The following is an 18,505-nucleotide window of genomic DNA, read 5'->3' on the forward strand; positions in this document are numbered from 1 at the left end:
CAACTCAAGGCTATGATCCCAACAGCAGAAACTGGCTTGCTAATCTCGTCTCTTATGCTCAGCGTTCAATATGAGGACAGGTTTGAACCCGTCCGTACCCGTCCGTACCCTAGTCCTCGGCAGCCTCTTGATCATCAATTTCGGTCTAGAAACCCACTAATTCCTCAAGATCAGGCCTCTCATTTGCATCACGCGGCATACATCGGTCGACCATTTGCTTCCAAGTAAATGGAATGTCGTCCGACTCGTCCCAATCTGTGTTAATATAGTCGGGGTGCTCAATGCCCTCCCAGTCAGCCTCTGGTTGACGGAGTAGCATCCACATAGTCCTGCCGAGACTAAAGACTTCCGCAAGCTCGAGTGCCCAGGGATGCTCAGTGATCCAGATGGGAAATACATCCCACGTGTGCCACGGTGCATCCTCAAGAACATCTTCATGCACGTTACGACGAGGCGGGCCACTGTATTTCGTGTAGTGTAGTTGAGGTCGCCCGTTGCTCGAAACATCCTCTGTGACATCCCAAGTTCCATCTGCCTCTGGCGCGATTGTTGTAGCTGGCGCATCGTGCTGCTCCCAGTCGCAAAGCTTGAGGTTGTCGTCTTCGTCCACGACAAAGTTGCCGGGCTTTACATCTTTGTGGTAAGTCATTGCGACCCGGTGAGTGTGAAAGACCGCAGATGCCATGTTGGCGCACCAATGTGCCTTGAGACGCGGAGCAATTCGTGCGCCGGCTTTGTTGCTCTCTTGAATGCGCGACTCAATATTCCCTCCTGTATAAAATGGGAACAAAGCACCACAAAAGATTGGCTGGGCTGACTGGTCGGGCCACTGAATAGTCACGGGCACTGTTGGCGGGGGCATTATGTTCGTGTGAGGAGGAAGTCGGTGGAGGGTATTGTACTCTCGACGCCAATTGCTGATCAAGTTTCGAAATATCACGTCGCCTTCGTCATCGCAATAGGAAAGAGCGGTTCGGTAAGACGCCTTTGAATACAGCATGGTCGCCATTCGGTAGACGAACCTGAGTGGTGCAGCCTCTGCCGCCGAGCTGTTGGAGGCGAACGAGGGTAGCAAACTCAAGTGACTGGCCTGTAGCAGCATCTGGTAAACGCCCGACTATCGCACGGTTAGTGTTGTACCTTTGTTGTTTGGGTTGACTTACGAGTGTCGTCTGCGAGATTCCCAACGTATTGGGAGAATAGAGGATGTGAATAGACCTCGAATCCAAGATTCTCAACGGAGCTGTCACTACTCTCTATAGCCACGACATCATCCAATCGAAGGGCAGGTCTCGAAACGATCTATAGCCAAAGGTGACGAATGGATGCCCATATGGCAGCGTGCAGGTCCGAAATCGTAGCAAAGGTTGCTCCGGGGTCGTCGGTTTTGATGTTCTCGAATTTGTTGCAGACTCGATTCGCTAGCGAGGTTGGTGGGCTTCCTTCTTTGTTGGCGCTGAAGGAGAAAATGACGGTGAGATCACATCCGTATCCTTGTGCGTAGACGGTACCTTGATCGTCAGCCCAGATCCATTCCGGCTCGAAATTCTCGTGCTTCTCTATCTCGCGATCTGAGAAGAAGCGCATTAGTCCATAAGATCTTAGGGTAAAAAGGGAAACAACCTAAGACGTCTAGTCTAAATACCATGAGCTGACCTAATGATTTGTTTTCTTATGCTTCATGGAGACAGCGTTTCTATCACCGCGAGGATGCGAGTAGAAGAAGTCTTGGCTTCTGAGATGGAGGATAAAGAGGGGGGGGACCTCTCATTTGTGGCAGGTGGAATTAGGTAGATTAAATACCAAATGATCACCAAACAAAATGACGCTGAATAAATTTGATATATCGCACAAGACAAAAAATACCTGCCAGCAGCTGTGAATATCGGTTGGCAACGTAGGTACTGAGGCATGAAGTTGATTAAGCCAAGTTACGGCGGGCCACAGCACAAAAGGCGCTGTTGCTTTCGCTAAAATCATGACTAAGCTACTCCGGGAAATTGTCCACCAAAGCCCACCTCTTCTTCCTTGAACACCACAACGACAGAGATATCAAGCTTTGACTTTGAATTAATTTTCTTCATGAGCTCTACTTGTTCGTGCCGAGGTGTCTGTTGATGTGATTGTCACCCTGAAGTTTGTGAGCAATCTTGTGCTTCTTAAAAACAATCGGCTCCCCAGAAGGTCCTGTCCCAGTATCAGAATGATGCTTCGCGATCGGATACTAATAGTAGTGTGCTCACCAAGTTCAGTACCGAATTGCCACACCACATGGATCCAAGCATCTTCGGGCTCGGGGTTGATATCAACCTCAAGAGCAATCGTCGACCGACCAATCTCTAACTCCACCAGAGGTGGGGAGTCGACATCCTTGTCCTCCAATGCTACAAGTCCGAGAACGTCTGATTCATTGGATAAGTCGAATGGATATCTATCTAGGTGTAGGACATGCGCACCTTCAACCTGTCATAAATGGTAAGTCAGCTGCTGGTCCCCTGGCTAGACTAGATTTGGAATAGTTGGAGAGAATCCCTGCAGCTTCACCAAGCGGCCCGACCCTTGCAGGAATTTAGTCAGATATGAGGGGTAAGGTACTTGGTAGAGATGACAGGGATTAATCTTGACTTACAGTTGCTTCACAAGCTGAGCAGGTGTCAAAGAAATGGACAAAAGTCGAGACAAGCAGAAGACATCTCTATCGACACAACGTACTGAATGGACAAGGGTATACTACTTAAATCCTATTCATTAGGTTATTTATTTTCATGTCATGAGGCTTCAATCAACATTTCTGCTACTCAGTAGAGGGTACCCTAGAGTCAATAAGTAATTCTATTCCCAACCCCAATTGCCTGCGGCAGGCCATGTATACATCATTGTTCAGGGCTCATTTCACATAAATGAACATGCTTTTACAATCCGAAGGGCAAGGTGACTTCACTCTAGTCTAATAATTGACCTACGCTTCCCTTTCATCCCCAATGCACATTCACGCTTCTTTTGCCTAAGCGGTTTTCCCCCTACATCATACACAACAAGACGCTTTCTTTTTTTCTCATCACACTCGCTACGCTCTTCTCAATTTTTTCTCGTCAATGGAACTTTCGCAATATTGTACCTGAGTAAACTATTTATCATGACCTCTCCATCTGTGTCGAAAGCGTCAACATCGACCCGCACCCTCCGATTGCTCCCCCAATCCTGTCAAGGACCATCGTCTCTTTCGGGTGAGCTACGTGATTCACCTCCATCGCCAACAATGGCGATAAAAATGTTTCAGCTACGGAAGCGACTGCTATACAAGTCAGAGGGTCACAATCATAGCGACAACCAAGCCAGCAGCGATGATAAGACCAAGTCCGGCGACCATCGAGATAAGTCTACAGTCAAACCACTCACTGCGACTGTCGCCAACATTTCGTCACTACGAACTCTGAGGAGTGTGGCCATGACTTCCCAGAAAGCGTCTCCCGACCATGGCCATCTCAGCACTGTGTCTGCACCCACTCGCTCTTACAAAAGGCTTGGGACTTCATCGCCTCTTTTTTCTGTCAAGAGACGACGAACTAATCTGCCTTCACATGCGCCTAGTCCAATCATGGCCTCTGTAGCGGTAGCAAGCCGTTCATCACCGCTGCCTCTCTCTACTCGTCCTACTACTCCCGCTTCGCATTCTTCGCCCAAAGATACGAAAACCCCACCAAAGATCGGGTATGCTTTGCCGAAATCTGTATTTGAGGATCTTGACGACGACCAGGTTTGTCTCTAGCCATTTCATGTCACAAAGTCTAAAAAAACCCAGGTTGAATCCCAACATTCCTCAATTCGCATGACCGACTTTACAAAAGCACATGACGAACTTACCAAGAAGCAACATTCCATTTCTAAGTTGCTAGACAATCTAGCTACCAATCTATACGACAACCTACAAGCCAGCGAAACAAAGATAAACACGCTTAGGAACAAAGAACCTTCACTGGACAAACCCGCTAAGCACGTCGCACAACTTGAAGTTGCCCATGAGGAGTGCCAAGCGGCCGTAGACGTACACAACAACGATTAGCAATCATTGGTGCAACGGAAGGGGTCTTCGCGCGATCTCAGCGCACAAGCGATGATGGCCAAGGGACACAAAGTACAACATAAGTTGCGAGCGGCTCAGAGCAATCTTGAGCGCAGTAGGATAAATCTTGAGATAGCACAGGACGAATTGACACAGGCCAAGACTGCATACCACAACTGGAGAGCAGACATTTTTGCCGAGACAGAAAAGGCTACAACGATCAGGGAAAGCCTGCAGTTGGTCAAGCGGCACAAGAAGCACTATGCGTTCTTGCAAACACTGGTGAAAGGTGGCCCTTTGATGACAGAGAGACTCATTGGCGCTGCAAAAGATGCTGGGCTGAAGTTTGAGACTGGGCTTGGTGAGAAGGAAATTTGAGGGTAGTCAGCCACGGGTATGAGAAGATGAAGTTATCGCTAGAGATTACCCGTGAAACAAGATTTTGTTTATCTTGAAATGATCGTATGTGTTATGCTTTCGCTGGCTCAACACAGGAGGGACGACTTGGATCCATCGCGGTCGATGAACTATCGCGTAAGTTATTGCCTTCTCCGTACCATCATTTTCGTTGCCCAGTCCTAACCCGGATTCAGGTTCATCTTCTTGTTTCCAAGAAAGGAGACACGACCCACGCGCATGTGTTCGATGCCGAATTCCCAAAGAGTGTCCTTGACGAACTGGACGAACCTTCACATCATGAGAAAGCGACTTGGCCTGCGATCTACCATACCAGAGTCCCCTACGAGCCATATGATACCTTTGCCAGCAGAATTACGTCGCACCTTGTGCGCGACAAGCATAGTTTGAGGATTAAGGAAGCAGGAACTGGATCACAATGTATACCTAAGAAGAGGAAATTCGGACAAGAACTACCTATTTAAGTAGAACTGAACCAATGTAATGAGACACTGCCCTGTCCCATTCAGTCTTGCGCTGCTATCCAAAATTGCAGTCTGCATCAGTCGCTGGCCTTCGTGGTATCAAGATCACCATGATAACGATACGTAGGGATACCGGAAGCCTGTAAGTACTCTGGAGCCGAGATTCGGGCATCCCAGGCGAAGCGATTGATAAACTCTCCAGGTCTCTTCTTAGAGTTCGGCCAGCGCTCAGTCGGCATCATGACAGTAGGCCGCAATTGTTTCGGATCACCGAAAACGAAGAGTGGAGACAGGGTATTGCCCCAGACACAATAAAGGTCGGGCCTCTTCATATTGGAAGCTTCGTCAATAGGGAAACCCTTGGCACACAGAATCTCAGCTCTGCAGGCAATATCGTCGAGATACTCCCCCGCAGTAGTCATCGCGATGTCGTATTCCTTGCTGCCAATGAATGTCTCCCAATCAATGGCCCCCGTGACGAGGGCGCGTAGGTCCGCGATGTCAAGATTTTTGTCGATGCCCTGCTGCAATTGATGCAATACGGGGGCGTCATCCTGATGGAGAGACCTGACAATGGGCGAGCGGAGGAGCACGGAGAGCCAGTAGACGCGCGACAGGTGCAGTCTCCAGTTCGAAGGCGGGTCAAAGAAAGAGTTGGGCGCAGCGTTATCACCCTGGTTAGGGTCTTGAAGCAAACGGCGAAAGGCCGCCGACTCATGCGTCATGTCATAGGCACGAACAACAAACCTACGATGGAACCTGGGAGCTCCGCCAGCGTGCTTGCAGTAATTGTATCTGGCAGCGATCATGGCGCTGCGGTTGTCAATACGGCTAGCGAAGTTGTCGACATCGACGTTGGTGGGGGCTGAGCAGAAGGTAGGACCAAGAGATGCCTCCATCGCAAGAGTGGGGACCCTAAAAACCAAGTCAGCATCTAGTCAAGGATTCCAAAATGGAATGTGATCGATACTTACAGATGTGGCGATACCCAGACCGAGGGGACGATGCTCAAGATAAGCACGGAAACGTTTACGATCACCGGAAAGAGCTTCATCGACAATCTCGTCAGCGTATTCCTTGTCGACACCTTCACGGAAGTTCACGACCGGGAGCGGACGGAGAGTGGCAGGGGCATCCTGGAGCATCATCGCTTCTATTGCCTCCACGATATCCCGGGGTGCTGGCTTCGACATCCACTGATAGAAGCCTTGACCACGAACGAGGGAAACGCAATTCTAGTGCTGTTTACCCTTGTACTGGGCGGCTTCGCGGCTACAAAAGAACTTGATATCAAAAGGCGCGTCGGGTTTCATCTTCGCCTGGACGATCAACACAAGCTCATGTTTCTCGATGGGATGGTTAGAGAGTTTAGGGACGTCCTCAGAAGAAGACACGATTTTGGCGTTCCTAGAAGGTATCAATGGTTGTTGCACAGGTGCATGGTTATGGAATACTGACCAGGTCTCTTGTTCCTTCTCATCACTGGGCGAATCGAATAGAGCCACCTTGACAAGCTGGCCTTTCTGCAGATGACCCCATGCTTGTTTATGCTTGAACTCGGGGGTCCGGGCGATCACCAGGTAGAGAGATGTGGCCTTGTCGATCGTGCTGTCGGGCTGTGTAACAAAATACCCGCTGAACTTGGTCGCAGCGATCTCCTCACGCCTCTCGTTTAGCCACATGATGTCTTGAGACGTTCCTTGGACAACAGCTGTCACATGAATGAGGTCATTGGGATGGCTATTCGAACAATCAGCAACTCAGGTCATACATTCTAATGAATGATACTTACCTGTATCGCGGCGGGAACTGATAGCCCCTGAGAGTGGACTCTTTGGCGAGTCGAGCCTCATTTCAAGTCTGGTCATCACCGTAGGGATAACGGAAGGGTGGAGGAAGTCTGTCCAGATCCAGCCTCTTCTCGAAGTCGACGGCCCCTTTAGCCACCAGGAAGGTGAATGATTGCTGTTGCAGGAAGGTATGCAGATTGCCTCCTTGGCCGATGGGCTCGTTGTCATTGACCCAACTATTGACCTCCGTATCGGCGCTACGGAAAGGACTACCGTAACCGACAGTTGTGACTGGTGCTGTCACAGAGACTGTGAGTATGCACACCTTATCCTTGTCCTTGACCCGGAAGCGGCGGTCAACGATAGATGCCGGGGCGACTTCGCACTTGGCTTGTGTCTTCTCACGAGGAAAACGGACCTCTATGGTTTGGCGATCATTAGCCTCAACCTTGTTAATGCCATAGTTGACTCTCTGAGGTTAGTTAAGGCTGCATCGCATCAGAAGGTGGGAACTCACGCTTGTGCTTTACACCAAAACCGAAATTTTCGTTATCGGGTTGACCCTCGCCAAGAGGGAAGCTGATCTCGAACAGGAAAACTGGGTTCACATCCCGAGATATCATAACTATGAGCCTGGACGTAAGCTTGGTAGGCCCCGCGAAGGATTTGGATGCAGTGAGGACTTGATCACTGTTGCACATACTAATGAATGTTAGAAAGCCCAGTCTTGACTGCAATGGATCTTGACTGCAATGGACACCCACAATACTACACAGTTCTGTAGGTAGGAGGCTGTGTGAGGCTCTTTTTGGCCTAAGGCTGGGGGCTCGTCCATATCTTGTTGCGACATGGTGACAGAAGAATGAAGGAGGAGGTGCTGGTGTCACCACGAGCAGTGACTATGTTCGTTGAAGAAGAAGAAAAAAAAAATGGGCGAAAGACAGAGAGGATGTGGGATCGGATCTGGTGGGTTACCTTAGTAATACACCATGTTTTTCTCCGTTGTTTATTGATTTCCATTACCTGCCAGGCGGGTTGCATAAAAACCGAAACTAATTTAGTGGTCAACATAAATGTTGGATCACTCTTAGTGTATATGCAGCCTAAGAGTGGTCTAATAATTTCGTCTAGATTGCTTAAGTCCCCGTTCTTTTGCTACCCATCTATATGCCTAGTTGCGAGAGCTCGTTTATGTTGAAGTCATAGGCAGCCGTCTCAGACAGCTGCCAGCCACCTGGCAGACAACAAGATCAGATAAAGCCCTCAACATATTTACAAGTAGGTGTTGTTTTATCTTGATGGTCTACAATCACGCAATAACTATCTCCTAGTAGTGTAAACAGAGAATCGCTGAAGGCATCCATGGGTTGTACTCCAGGTGCCATTTCGCCTTACCAGCACCTCAACTACACGCATGAAGAGATATTGGATAAAGCGTCTTATCACACGACAGTTACGCTTTATGTTTCTAAAGCTACTGACATTAAGAAAGCCTTGCCAAGAGATCACTATTACCGCAAACTGGACACACTTAAGAAAGCGGAGAAGAAGTACGACAGAGTCGATCTGGGAAACAAATGCAAGTATACCCTCAGGGCACCAGAAAAACTAGCCGCTAGAAGCACAAGAGACGAAATTAGTAGATCACCTTATGCTACTTAGACTATGCTCTTTAGGCTATTTATTTTTGTAACCTAAGACTTAGGAGGTCAACGTTTCTGGTACCAAGTAGCACACCTATAAACTCCCAGACCGACCAGAGACGAAGCGCGGTAAAAATTGGGTCCATTTCTGCCGAGTGATCCTGCAACGCCGACGCGAGACCATCGAGGACAAGAGACAGCTGATGATGACTTCCGGACCACTGGGCAAATACGAAGAAGATGACGACGACTTCGGCGACCCAGAAAAAAGGCATCTTCCCATTTCACGCACCCTACCTCATGGACGAATCCGACGACATGAAGAAGCACTACCCCTTCTTCAACCTACGCCCACCGGAAAGAGGACGATCTCCGGTGAGGGAAGCATGGCAGAACTACAACAGACTCGCCGAGATGTGGAAGGAATGGGAACACAAACTAAACCAGGATGAATGAAAAACTTGGATCGAAAACGCAGGCGACGTCGCTTATACACCGGGCACATCCACGGTCAGAAGCTCCAAATTTATCAATCGACAAAACCACTCTTAGGCCGGACTCACCATCGTCAAAGTGATCTACGACGAAGACAAGGTTACGAAGTCACCATACCTCGCCGACTGGCAAAACAAATTCCCAAACGCAGACGTGACAAAATGGGAAATGAATCACGACAGGCCGAGCACAATCTTCATCGGCAACAAACAACAGGAAGCACGACTCAGCGACAAAGTTCAAAACAAACTCAACGAAAAAGCTGCAGTGACCATCAAGACCAAACATACGCCACCCAAAACCTCAGCAAAACGACAACGCTCAGACTCATCGACATCAACCACAAAGACGCCAAAGAAACACAAGATCAAAGCAGCACACCAGTCAGTGCATTACACAACTCAAAGACCCAAGGAAACAACAACAGACCTAGACGCCATAACCCAAGGCAGTAGCCAAAGCCCTCAAACGCACCAGCGAAGAATTAGTAACCCGATTCACCGACACAGAGAGAAAATACAACGACGAGCTGATGGCCAGGTTCATCGAAGCTCTCAACAACCACTCCGACAAAATCATGGTACTGGTGGACCAAAAATGCAAAGCGATAGGACACATGATAAAAGACTTAGACAACGCCATAGGCGAGATCATGACAGACCTGCTTGAGGAATCGCAACGACAAGCCGACGACATCAACTATTTTTTTATTTTTATTTTTTGAATTGTAAGCCAGAGCCCTCGTCTTCTCGATATCTTCAACATTATCAACACAAGATCCATCTGGATTAAAAACTCAAAATGTTAAACTAAGGTTTTCCTAATAACGAACTTTGCCGAAAAAAAAACACGTATCCTATTACTGAGAAAGGAAGCGTCTCCCGGGCTGTATGCACAGTAGAGTTAGAGAATGATAGTTTGGATAACTAAGGTATACTCGGCTCTATAGCAGAGAGCGCAGACGCTAATACGAGGCAAGTTAGTCTATCATCGTACTAAGAATATACAGAAACTTGCCTCGAGAGCACCGAGATTGTCATCAGTATATCCGCTGTCCTGTGGAGACAGAAGGACACCTGCAAGTTGTTTCTTCGATTCTTGCACATTCATGACTTGCTATATCAGTTGTTAGAGTCTTCGCTTCTTGTAATCAGAGAACATACTTCTTCAAACGAATCCCTAATATATAGCCGAATGGTTGTGACATTCTTTGTCTGACCAAGGCGGTGAATGCGAGCGAGTGCTTGCTCCTCTAAAGTCGGATTCCTACAGCAATTTTAGATTTGTTGGTCACTAAACGTAGCATCTCACATACCAATGAGGTTCCATAAGATACGCTCGACAAGCCGCAGTGAGTGTCAGGCTATCAGTCTTATTAGTCATTTGTGCAGAAGAGCTACATGGGGGTTGCCTTACCCAACAGCACCACAAGTCAGGGTCAGCAGCATAATTCTGATGTTGGGGTCCGATTCAAATCTCTTGACAACTGACTGTCGGTCTTTTTGGGGAACCTTGCCGTCAAAACGGATGCTTTGAATTCCTTCTTGGTCGAGAACCCCTTTGACCAAGTCTAGGGTTAATCTCCACGTCGAAAAAACAACACTGCGTAAATGTCAGTTGCTTTATACTCTTGCAAATTGCATGTGATCGAACTTACCACTTGGTTTCCGGCGGACTCAATTTTATATCATCAACTAGACTTCTGATCTTGGACGGAGGAGCTACAGCCGCTGTTCGAAGTTGAGGGGGGGCGGGATCATCTATCTCTTCAAGTGCAATGTTACTTGTAGAGACAGGGGCTGACTGGCAAGGCGGGGTATGGCCACAAGGTAATGTCTGTCCAAGATCTAGAAGCCTGTCTACACAATCGCTGCAGATATACTTAAGACAACTAGTGTACTGGGCTGTTCCTGCCTTGGTACTCATGTCGTCAAGGAGCGTATCTGCCAAGCCAAAAGCGGATGCGCATTGGAAGCATGTGATTGATGCCATAACACGCTGAGAATTGAAAGCCTTCTGTGCCATCTCATTCCACTCTTCAGCTTCCGTTTCTTGCGTCGAGACTTTCTCATGCCGTGAGTCGTAGTAAAGGCCGAGGTTACTGAAAAGTCTTAGTGATTCAATTTGTTGAAGAACGTTGACATAACCCCGCGACTTCCGAGTCCCTGTTTCTTGGCCAAGTGCCTCATCGATGCGAACTATTGTCTGCTGTTTTATACGTTCATAGGCAACTCGTTCTTCTGCACTAAAATCGACAGTGTATACCACATCTTGTCGGGCAGGGAGATTGATAGTCGACTTTGCTCTTCGTAAAAGCAGGCAGGCTGACAGGCGCTTAAGCCTTCTAACAGCGTCTTCGTCCTCGCCCGACTTCCACAGTCCGGAAATATCAGCATCGAAACGTCTTGGATCGGTGTAAGGGTGAGCTCGGATGAACTTGAGCAGACTCGCAAGATCACCAAGGCGATTTTGGATTGGAGTGCCTGTCACGACCCATCTTGAAATCCCTTCAAGTGCACAAATAGCAACTGCCATCTTGGAGTTGCCATTGCGAATAAAATGCCCTGTCAGAAGTTAGAAGATAGCCTTATAAACATGGGAAGAAAGAAAAGTAGCCAACCTTCGTCAAGGACAATTCTCTTCCAGCGGACAGAAAACAGTAGTGACTCTCTCCTCCCACCATCTCGTTTCCACTCCGCTGCTACGGTATGATAAGTAGTAAGAACAATGTTTACCGTGTCCAATTCTTCCAATGCTAGTCTCAATTTCCCATGGTAGCGCCGATAGTGTAACGCCCCTTCGTTGACATGACTGTGAATGGTTAGAATCAAGCGTGTCAAATACTGGGTGAATCATACTCTTCAATTTGCTGCTCCCATGTGCCCAAAACTTCAAATTAGGTAAGAAAACGTATATAAATGCTATGGAACAATAACCTACTTGGTGGTGGAACGATCACAAGTGTAGCAGCAACAGCATGTTTGTCTGTTGGTATGTCATCGATAGGCGCACACATCTCTCTTCCGGGCTCCATATCCATTGCGACTAATGAAATCATCGTCAATGTCTTTCCAAGGCCCATTGGGTCTGCAATTATTCCACCGTAGAATTGCGGAGGTTCATGAGGCTGACACACACGAGAGATAGTATTGATGAACCTGTACACTCTAGTCAGATGAAGTTGACAATCATAAGATAAATAGAAGTTCAATAACTTGCAGTCTGTTACTATCAGTATCAATGGTCTCCCAAATGTCTGGATACTTTTGATTAAAGCCCCATCCTTCTTCTCGATTCAACATGAATGTTAGCGCCTGTTTCTGATGTCTGATCTATGCATTAGCAAAAACACGAATAGCGTGAGTATATGAATATGTAACCGACCGTTTGAGCACAGCTCTAATAGCGGATGGCTGTGGAGTTTCTTCCAAATCAACATGGCTACTGAGAATATCCATGAAGTCGGAAGGCTCTGGAAGCTCCTTTGGCGTCAAGATGAAGGAATTGGCAATGATCTCGGATACCATTGGGCATGATGAAAAATCAAATGACGACATTCGTTGGGGATTGCAATACCTGGTGTCAAGGTGACATAGGTCTGGGTCTTGAAGATATATATCATCTTCCTGAAACCATTTGCCTATTTCGCCAAACAGGTTGAGCGGTCCGTATACAGTGATGTTTAATGAGCATGGAAGAATAGGAAAAAGTCGACCCTTCTTCTTGGGTTCATGCCTTTGATAGAGCACGCAATCAGTGTGTAGCTTCAGTGATTTTTCTCCCAACAGACTTTCGACCATGGAGGAATGATCACTTGGAATCCGACCTTTGATCTTGTACAACACGGCACTGAATCGGCTACCCGTGTCGAGATTTACCTTGAAGGAGGTCGGCAATTGTTCCTCGACTATCTGATTGTACGTAGCCGAAACCCCGCACACCTGTCGATATATTAGCACTAAATTGCATGATGGGTTTAATTGTTGAAAGTACCGTTCCGAAACAAACTACATCGTCCTGGTCCATTCCGGATTGTTGAGGAAGCTCGTTTTCCTTTTGTACGTCATCTGAACGCTCCGACTCAACTCTTGAGTTAGGCATTTCGTTGTTGCTTTCAGTGGCGAAGTTGCTTATTCCGGTAAGAGCATCTGGTGAAAATATAGGTTGGGATAAATTATCTTCAGGTACATCTAGTTGTGTATGATGTATGAACTCGTAGTCCATCTGAGATTGGTCATCGTGCGATTCAATTGTACGAGATTGGTCTGTGTCACTAAGCTCAGTGAGGTCACTCAAACACACATCCAGACGACGGCGTTTAGCTTGGCCTGGAGATCGCCCCTCATCAGTATCGAAGGGCCGAGACATGACGATATCTCATAGAACAAATGTGACTGTAGAATGGTTAGACAATGTCGTGCAAGCGAGGCAGAAACGAGGGGAAACAACGATATAGGTAATCAAGCTTGTCAGCTTCGGAAAGCCGATTTGCGGCTGAAGGAGGTCCAAACAACAACCCAGCCTTGGCACAGCCTTCAATTGGCGTTTTCTTCTTGTATCTGTTATCTTACAGGGGGCCGGGATACTGCCAGTCTACTTGTCGCCAAGTCATGGCTGTGTTGTGGAGGGGGGGTGAAAGTGCAGTGGCGCAGAGTACCACGGCGGTTACGGTGCATTGAATGCGTAAACTGGACTGACTAACTGGTTATAATCATTGTGATTTCGACCAGGGCTGTGTGCATATAGTCTAGGCTTTTCCATATGCATATTGGCAATATTCCATGATACACGAAGTGAGGGGTTATATTTATTCTTCCAAGTTCTTTGCCCACTGATTCCAAACTTTTGATGTCAGTTTCATGTTCAAAAAGATGTTCAGCAGACCTCCGGTATCCTCAGCAGCCAAACAAGCGGTCAAGGCTGCGTTTGAGCAGCTTGAGAAAGCCATCCTCCCCGAAGACGCATGTGACTTTACCACCAAAAAACTTGATGACGTCAGGAAGGCTGCCCTAGCTCTCGAGAACCAGCTGGCTGCTCGTAAGGCACTCCGCAACATGAGCCGCCTGTTACCATTACTTACCGGCCTTGAACACTATGCTAAGGTTATGGATATTCTCTGCAATGGGACACCCTTTCTTTCATGGATTTGGGCGCCAATCACATTAATTACTCGAATTGCTTCGGAATATATTGAAGCCTTCGAAAAGATCATCAAGGGATACGCGCGGATAGCAGACTGTCTTGGACGATTTAAAACACTCCACACAGCTCTAGGCGCCGAAAGAGATTTTCAGGAGACCCTAGCAGTATTCTACGTCAACATACTTCAGTACCATGAGCAAGCATATACCTTTGTGCGTCGGAAAGGTATGTTATAACGTTTCAATAGTCTATGTAGCCGGTGAGCGGAATGATTAGCAAGGTACTAACTAATGAGTAAATAGGTTGGAAAGTTTTGTTCTTGACATCCTGGGGTCGCTTTGAAAGACGCTTCGACAACATTTTGGACGACATGAAACGCCATGAAAAACTCGTGGATCTCCAAGCAAGTGTCCATGGCATCTCAGACGTCCGCCAATTACGCGACGACATCAAGTCGTGGCGAGAAGAAAGCCGAGCACAAATACACAAATGGCACGAAAAACAAGCTATCAAACAGTATGACTCCATAGTCTCTTGGTTAAAATCCGAAGAGTCAGACCAGTTGGCCATCTTTGATGCAATTTCTTCTGAAGGAGCCAAGTTCGCCGGTACTTGTTCTTGGGTCCTTTCTAATTCACGGATCAAAGCCTGGCTCGGGAGAGCCACTGATCCGTCAGTCCTTTGGTTGCAGGGAACACCTGGATCGGGCAAGAGCGTTTTAGTAAGTCAAGTCGTCAAGTTCATGAAGACCTCCAAGATGTTACTTGTCTATCATTTTTGCTCGCACAGATACGCTTCTTCGAGAGAATATGAGCAGATACTACGATCAATCATCCTGCAATTACTTCGTAAGTTTGACGAACTCATTGCTCATGTGTATGAAGATTGCATCCTCGCCAAAAGGTCGCCGACAATCCAATCTCTTGAGAAATTGCTCTACAGCTTGTTTTCTATTGCTTCCAAGGGCCCGCGTCAATCTGAGTATATCTGGATCATCATAGATGGCTTGAACGAGTGTGACCCCAGGACGCAAAGCAGCGTTGCAAACTTGATCAATCAGATCACAAATCGCTTGTCAGGATCAGGGGATACTGTATGCAAATTTCTCGTTTCCAGTCGTAAAACAACGCACATCGTCAACAGACTCAGAATGAGACAGACAGTATCCTTGACTGAGGAAAGGGACAACGTCAAGCTAGCGATCAGGCAATATGTGTCGCAAAGACTGCGGGGCATGCACGAGATGCTTGCACAGCTTGATTTGACGAGAAAAGACATCGATGACGTTGAACGAGTTATCACTAATAAAGCTGATGGTACGTTCATGGGATTGAATAGATTCCAACTTCGCATATAATTCAATGCTTACTCTTTGCTGCTAGGAATGTTCTTATACGCCCGCCTTGTGCTTGACTATCTAAGCAAGAACATCTTCTATACTGGAAGTGAAATGAGACGGTCTATCGATGAGCTTCCTGAAAAGCTTTCCGAGTTGTGAGTAATCACCACTAATATGTAAACAAAACACTAATAGATTACAGCTATCGACAAATCTTGGTACAGATACTCGTTCAGCTGGATGAGAGGTCTGTCCAGCGCATCAAGAACATCTTAGGTTGGATTGCATTTGCAAAACGTCCCATGAAGAGAATGGAGTTCCTCTCTGCACTGGCATTTAGCAATGGCGAATTCAAGGTCACGAGCCTGGTGCCAAAGTATATACTTGACATATGCGGAGCGCTGGTAGAAGAAAGATCTGATACAACAATGACTTTCATCCATATTTCTGTCAAGGAGTGAGAAGACCGACGTCACATTCGTTATGAGTTGCGAAGCTAACAATTTATTTTTCAGATTCCTCCAGTCTCCAGCAAGCAACGTCGTCATCTCGGAGGGTGAGGCACTGACGGAACATTGCTTGTCTGCATTGGCGTGTTTGATCTGCGGCAGTGATATTTTTCTCACTGACAAAGATTATCATGAGAAAGCCTCGCGTGTCGTCAAAGGAATCCACGGATTTCACGTATATGCCACTGAATTCTGGACTGAATATGTTCTCCATTACTTTTCGACTCAACCGCCTAGCGATAATTCGATCGTGCTGAACCTGGCAACAAAGCTTGCAGAAAGACTTGGCGAGCGACCTGATACCGAGGATGCTCAGAACAATTCTTCCCCCTCTCCACCGGTGGATGAGAGACTGAAGCATTTGAAAGACTGGCCTCGACTAATTAACCTTGTGGAGGCATCCTTGCGCTCAAGGTCTCTTAAACGGCTCGAGTCCAACCTTGTACAGGAGCTTCAACACTCTACTGGCATTGGGGATGAAACAAAACTGGGTGCACGTGAGGCAAATACATTATCGCCAGACAAACATCGACTTGGTCGGAGTACCATGCAAGAAACAAATGACATATCACGTATGCTCTCATCCTATCAGGAAGTTGTCAGATTCCTCCTTCAACAGGACGAGTATCCGGGTATATCGGCAGCCGATCTCTACCTCTTCAAGAGCCAATTTCAAAGCTCAGCTTTCACATGTAGGCTCAGCTTTTGCCCTCGTGCTACCAACGGGTTTTCGTCTGAAGAGCTACGCCGTCAGCATGAAATTGCCCATACCCAACTCTCACTTTGCACTGTCCCAGAGTGTCGATATCCTCCCTTCACGTCTATCAAAGCACTGAAGGCACATATCAACAAGTACCATCGACCTGAAAAGAGAACTCGGCATATTAGGAGAAACGGGTCTGTATCATTGCGACAACGATATCTAGACGCTGGTGTAGAACCCAGTGTAGAAAGACTTGCGCATCGCGGGAAGTCGGCTGAATTAAGTGGTATAAAGCACAATTCTAGTCCTACTTCGAGATCAACAGCAACTGCACTGAGAAGGATTCGAGTTGAAAATAGTTCAAACTCTACTGAGACTCCCGGGCAGACGAAAGAAGGTCGCCGCCTTTCAGTCAGTTCTCAAGCAATGGACATGGACGATGACAACAATGTTTTCAACTTGGATGAGATACTTCAAGTTCCAATCGCCTCGATTGGCTTTCGAGGCTGCACAATTGCCAACTGCGGCTATCCCTTTGGTGCCTGGAGTGAAGAATATTGTGATGACAATGATACGGATAACGTGGTGTCATATCACTACTGGAATTGGCATCATGCCGACAGCATGGCTCAATGTGCAGTCACCGGGTGCCAGATGATATTCAGCAGCGGTCAAGGCCTAAAGGCACATTACAAGAAAAGACACACTGCTTTATTCTGCACCAGCTGCGACGAGCACTATCCTGACGGGTTTGCCCTCGAAGATGAATTGCGAAACCACTGGAGATCAAATCATTTAATGATAGGAGAGGGTTGGATATGTAATGATCCAAGTGACGCGATGCCAGATTGCCCACCCACCACGAGCTATTCTTCTTGTAGTTCTTGCACTCAGCATCGACGATTTGGTCGCCGTGAGGATGCAATTACGCACTTAGAAACACAGCACTTCCCTCCACCCAGTCACTCGACGGATGAGACCCTTACCCACTTCTTGGAGCCCTATGTGCGACGTGTTTGGGCATACGAGGTTGTGAAAAGGGAAGAGGTACCGAGATACACCCAAGGATGGACTTTTACCATGGAAGGGTCTGATGAAGAGGAAGAGGAGGCATTGAACAACACGTTGTACTTTATTGAGGATTTAGCTTAGATCGATCTTTTACAATACAGTACGTACCTAGTCTAAAATTAAGCTTATCACATTATACAACGAACTATTTCTAAAATTACTTGAAGACTGCAAGCTCTAAGATCTTAACATGTATATCAAGTATAGAGGGATATTGCAAAAGGGGAAAATGACCATCCGCAATAACGTAAACCATCCATTTGTCACTAGGTGTTAAATTAGTGACAGTCGAACATATAGGATATGATTTAGTGCGTAGGTAGGTAGTCTGAGTATTTTCGTCTTGTCTTTGCTTTATCTATGATTTTATTCCTGCTCTTATATCCTAAGTATAGATTAGATATTAAATATAAAATAATAATAAAATAATAATAAAATAATAATAAAAATGCTAATATAAATAAAATTAATTATTGATAAAAAGTAGTATCACTATTAAATAACATCCTTATGATTATAAGGAAAACTATTTAAGTCTATATAATATAATCTTAAGAGTAACTATACTTAAACTATTTATATAAAATGCAGAGTTTTTATTAATCTGCTGTGCTATCTTATAAGCTGTCTTACAAGCTGTCTTATAAGCTGGTAGTTATCTAGTAAAACATTAGTAGGATTATGCTGCGACTCAGCTGGAACAGGACTTACCCTACACATTTTTGCCATTAACACAACAGGTTTCTTCAAGAAGATATCACGATATACAAATCTCTTGAATCAACTGCAGCCACCGACAAATCACAAGTTTTGCAGTTATTGTCAGGGAATTTCCGATACTAGACTATTAAGTTTAAATTCTCAGCGGG

The 18,505-nt window shown here is 46.6% G+C and overlaps 9 protein-coding genes across 9 annotated transcripts; 4 read left to right on the forward strand and 5 right to left on the reverse strand.

Annotated features, from left to right (window-relative positions):
* Positions 1–145: 145 nt before the first annotated feature.
* On the reverse strand, positions 146–1,587 carry FGSG_07730 (uncharacterized protein; the record flags this gene model as incomplete). The annotated part of the gene is made up of 4 exons (XM_011329234.1): positions 146–985; positions 1,023–1,117; positions 1,164–1,256; positions 1,320–1,587. 4 exons carry the CDS (start codon positions 1,585–1,587, stop codon positions 146–148), a joined length of 1,296 nt encoding a protein of 431 aa, XP_011327536.1.
* Positions 1,588–2,089: 502 nt separating this feature from the next.
* On the reverse strand, positions 2,090–2,866 carry FGSG_13204 (uncharacterized protein; the record flags this gene model as incomplete). The annotated part of the gene is made up of 4 exons (XM_011329235.1): positions 2,090–2,187; positions 2,244–2,463; positions 2,630–2,695; positions 2,813–2,866. The coding sequence occupies 4 exons, from the start codon at positions 2,864–2,866 to the stop codon at positions 2,090–2,092; spliced, it is 438 nt and encodes a 145-aa protein (XP_011327537.1).
* A 1,248-nt stretch (positions 2,867–4,114) lies between these two features.
* FGSG_07731 (uncharacterized protein) lies at positions 4,115–4,441 on the forward strand (the record flags this gene model as incomplete). Its single annotated transcript, XM_011329236.1, has 1 exon — positions 4,115–4,441. The coding sequence occupies one exon, from the start codon at positions 4,115–4,117 to the stop codon at positions 4,439–4,441; it is 327 nt and encodes a 108-aa protein (XP_011327538.1).
* Positions 4,442–5,021: 580 nt separating this feature from the next.
* On the reverse strand, positions 5,022–5,998 carry FGSG_13205 (uncharacterized protein; the record flags this gene model as incomplete). The annotated part of the gene is made up of 2 exons (XM_011329237.1): positions 5,022–5,859; positions 5,919–5,998. The coding sequence occupies 2 exons, from the start codon at positions 5,996–5,998 to the stop codon at positions 5,022–5,024; spliced, it is 918 nt and encodes a 305-aa protein (XP_011327539.1).
* Positions 5,999–6,798: 800 nt separating this feature from the next.
* FGSG_13206 (uncharacterized protein) lies at positions 6,799–7,569 on the reverse strand (the record flags this gene model as incomplete). Its single annotated transcript, XM_011329238.1, has 3 exons — positions 6,799–7,154; positions 7,252–7,424; positions 7,499–7,569. 3 exons carry the CDS (start codon positions 7,567–7,569, stop codon positions 6,799–6,801), a joined length of 600 nt encoding a protein of 199 aa, XP_011327540.1.
* Positions 7,570–8,096: 527 nt separating this feature from the next.
* FGSG_13207 (uncharacterized protein) lies at positions 8,097–8,396 on the forward strand (the record flags this gene model as incomplete). The annotated part of the gene is made up of 1 exon (XM_011329239.1): positions 8,097–8,396. The coding sequence occupies one exon, from the start codon at positions 8,097–8,099 to the stop codon at positions 8,394–8,396; it is 300 nt and encodes a 99-aa protein (XP_011327541.1).
* A 221-nt stretch (positions 8,397–8,617) lies between these two features.
* FGSG_13208 (uncharacterized protein) lies at positions 8,618–9,541 on the forward strand (the record flags this gene model as incomplete). Its single annotated transcript, XM_011329240.1, has 2 exons — positions 8,618–8,752; positions 8,930–9,541. 2 exons carry the CDS (start codon positions 8,618–8,620, stop codon positions 9,539–9,541), a joined length of 747 nt encoding a protein of 248 aa, XP_011327542.1.
* A 274-nt stretch (positions 9,542–9,815) lies between these two features.
* On the reverse strand, positions 9,816–13,240 carry FGSG_07734 (uncharacterized protein; the record flags this gene model as incomplete). The annotated part of the gene is made up of 11 exons (XM_011329241.1): positions 9,816–9,836; positions 9,869–9,988; positions 10,036–10,138; positions 10,188–10,235; positions 10,289–10,474; positions 10,530–11,436; positions 11,493–11,683; positions 11,731–11,761; positions 11,813–12,030; positions 12,257–12,813; positions 12,866–13,240. The coding sequence occupies 11 exons, from the start codon at positions 13,238–13,240 to the stop codon at positions 9,816–9,818; spliced, it is 2,757 nt and encodes a 918-aa protein (XP_011327543.1).
* Positions 13,241–13,743: 503 nt separating this feature from the next.
* On the forward strand, positions 13,744–17,717 carry FGSG_07735 (uncharacterized protein; the record flags this gene model as incomplete). The annotated part of the gene is made up of 10 exons (XM_011329242.1): positions 13,744–13,909; positions 14,141–14,239; positions 14,317–14,735; positions 14,832–14,862; positions 15,325–15,330; positions 15,397–15,508; positions 15,578–15,600; positions 15,988–16,304; positions 16,455–17,314; positions 17,528–17,717. 10 exons carry the CDS (start codon positions 13,744–13,746, stop codon positions 17,715–17,717), a joined length of 2,223 nt encoding a protein of 740 aa, XP_011327544.1.
* Positions 17,718–18,505: the final 788 nt, after the last annotated feature.

The sequence above is a fragment of the Fusarium graminearum genome, chromosome 4, assembly GCF_000240135.3.
Source record: "Fusarium graminearum PH-1 chromosome 4, whole genome shotgun sequence".
Classification (NCBI taxonomy): domain Eukaryota; kingdom Fungi; phylum Ascomycota; class Sordariomycetes; order Hypocreales; family Nectriaceae; genus Fusarium; species Fusarium graminearum.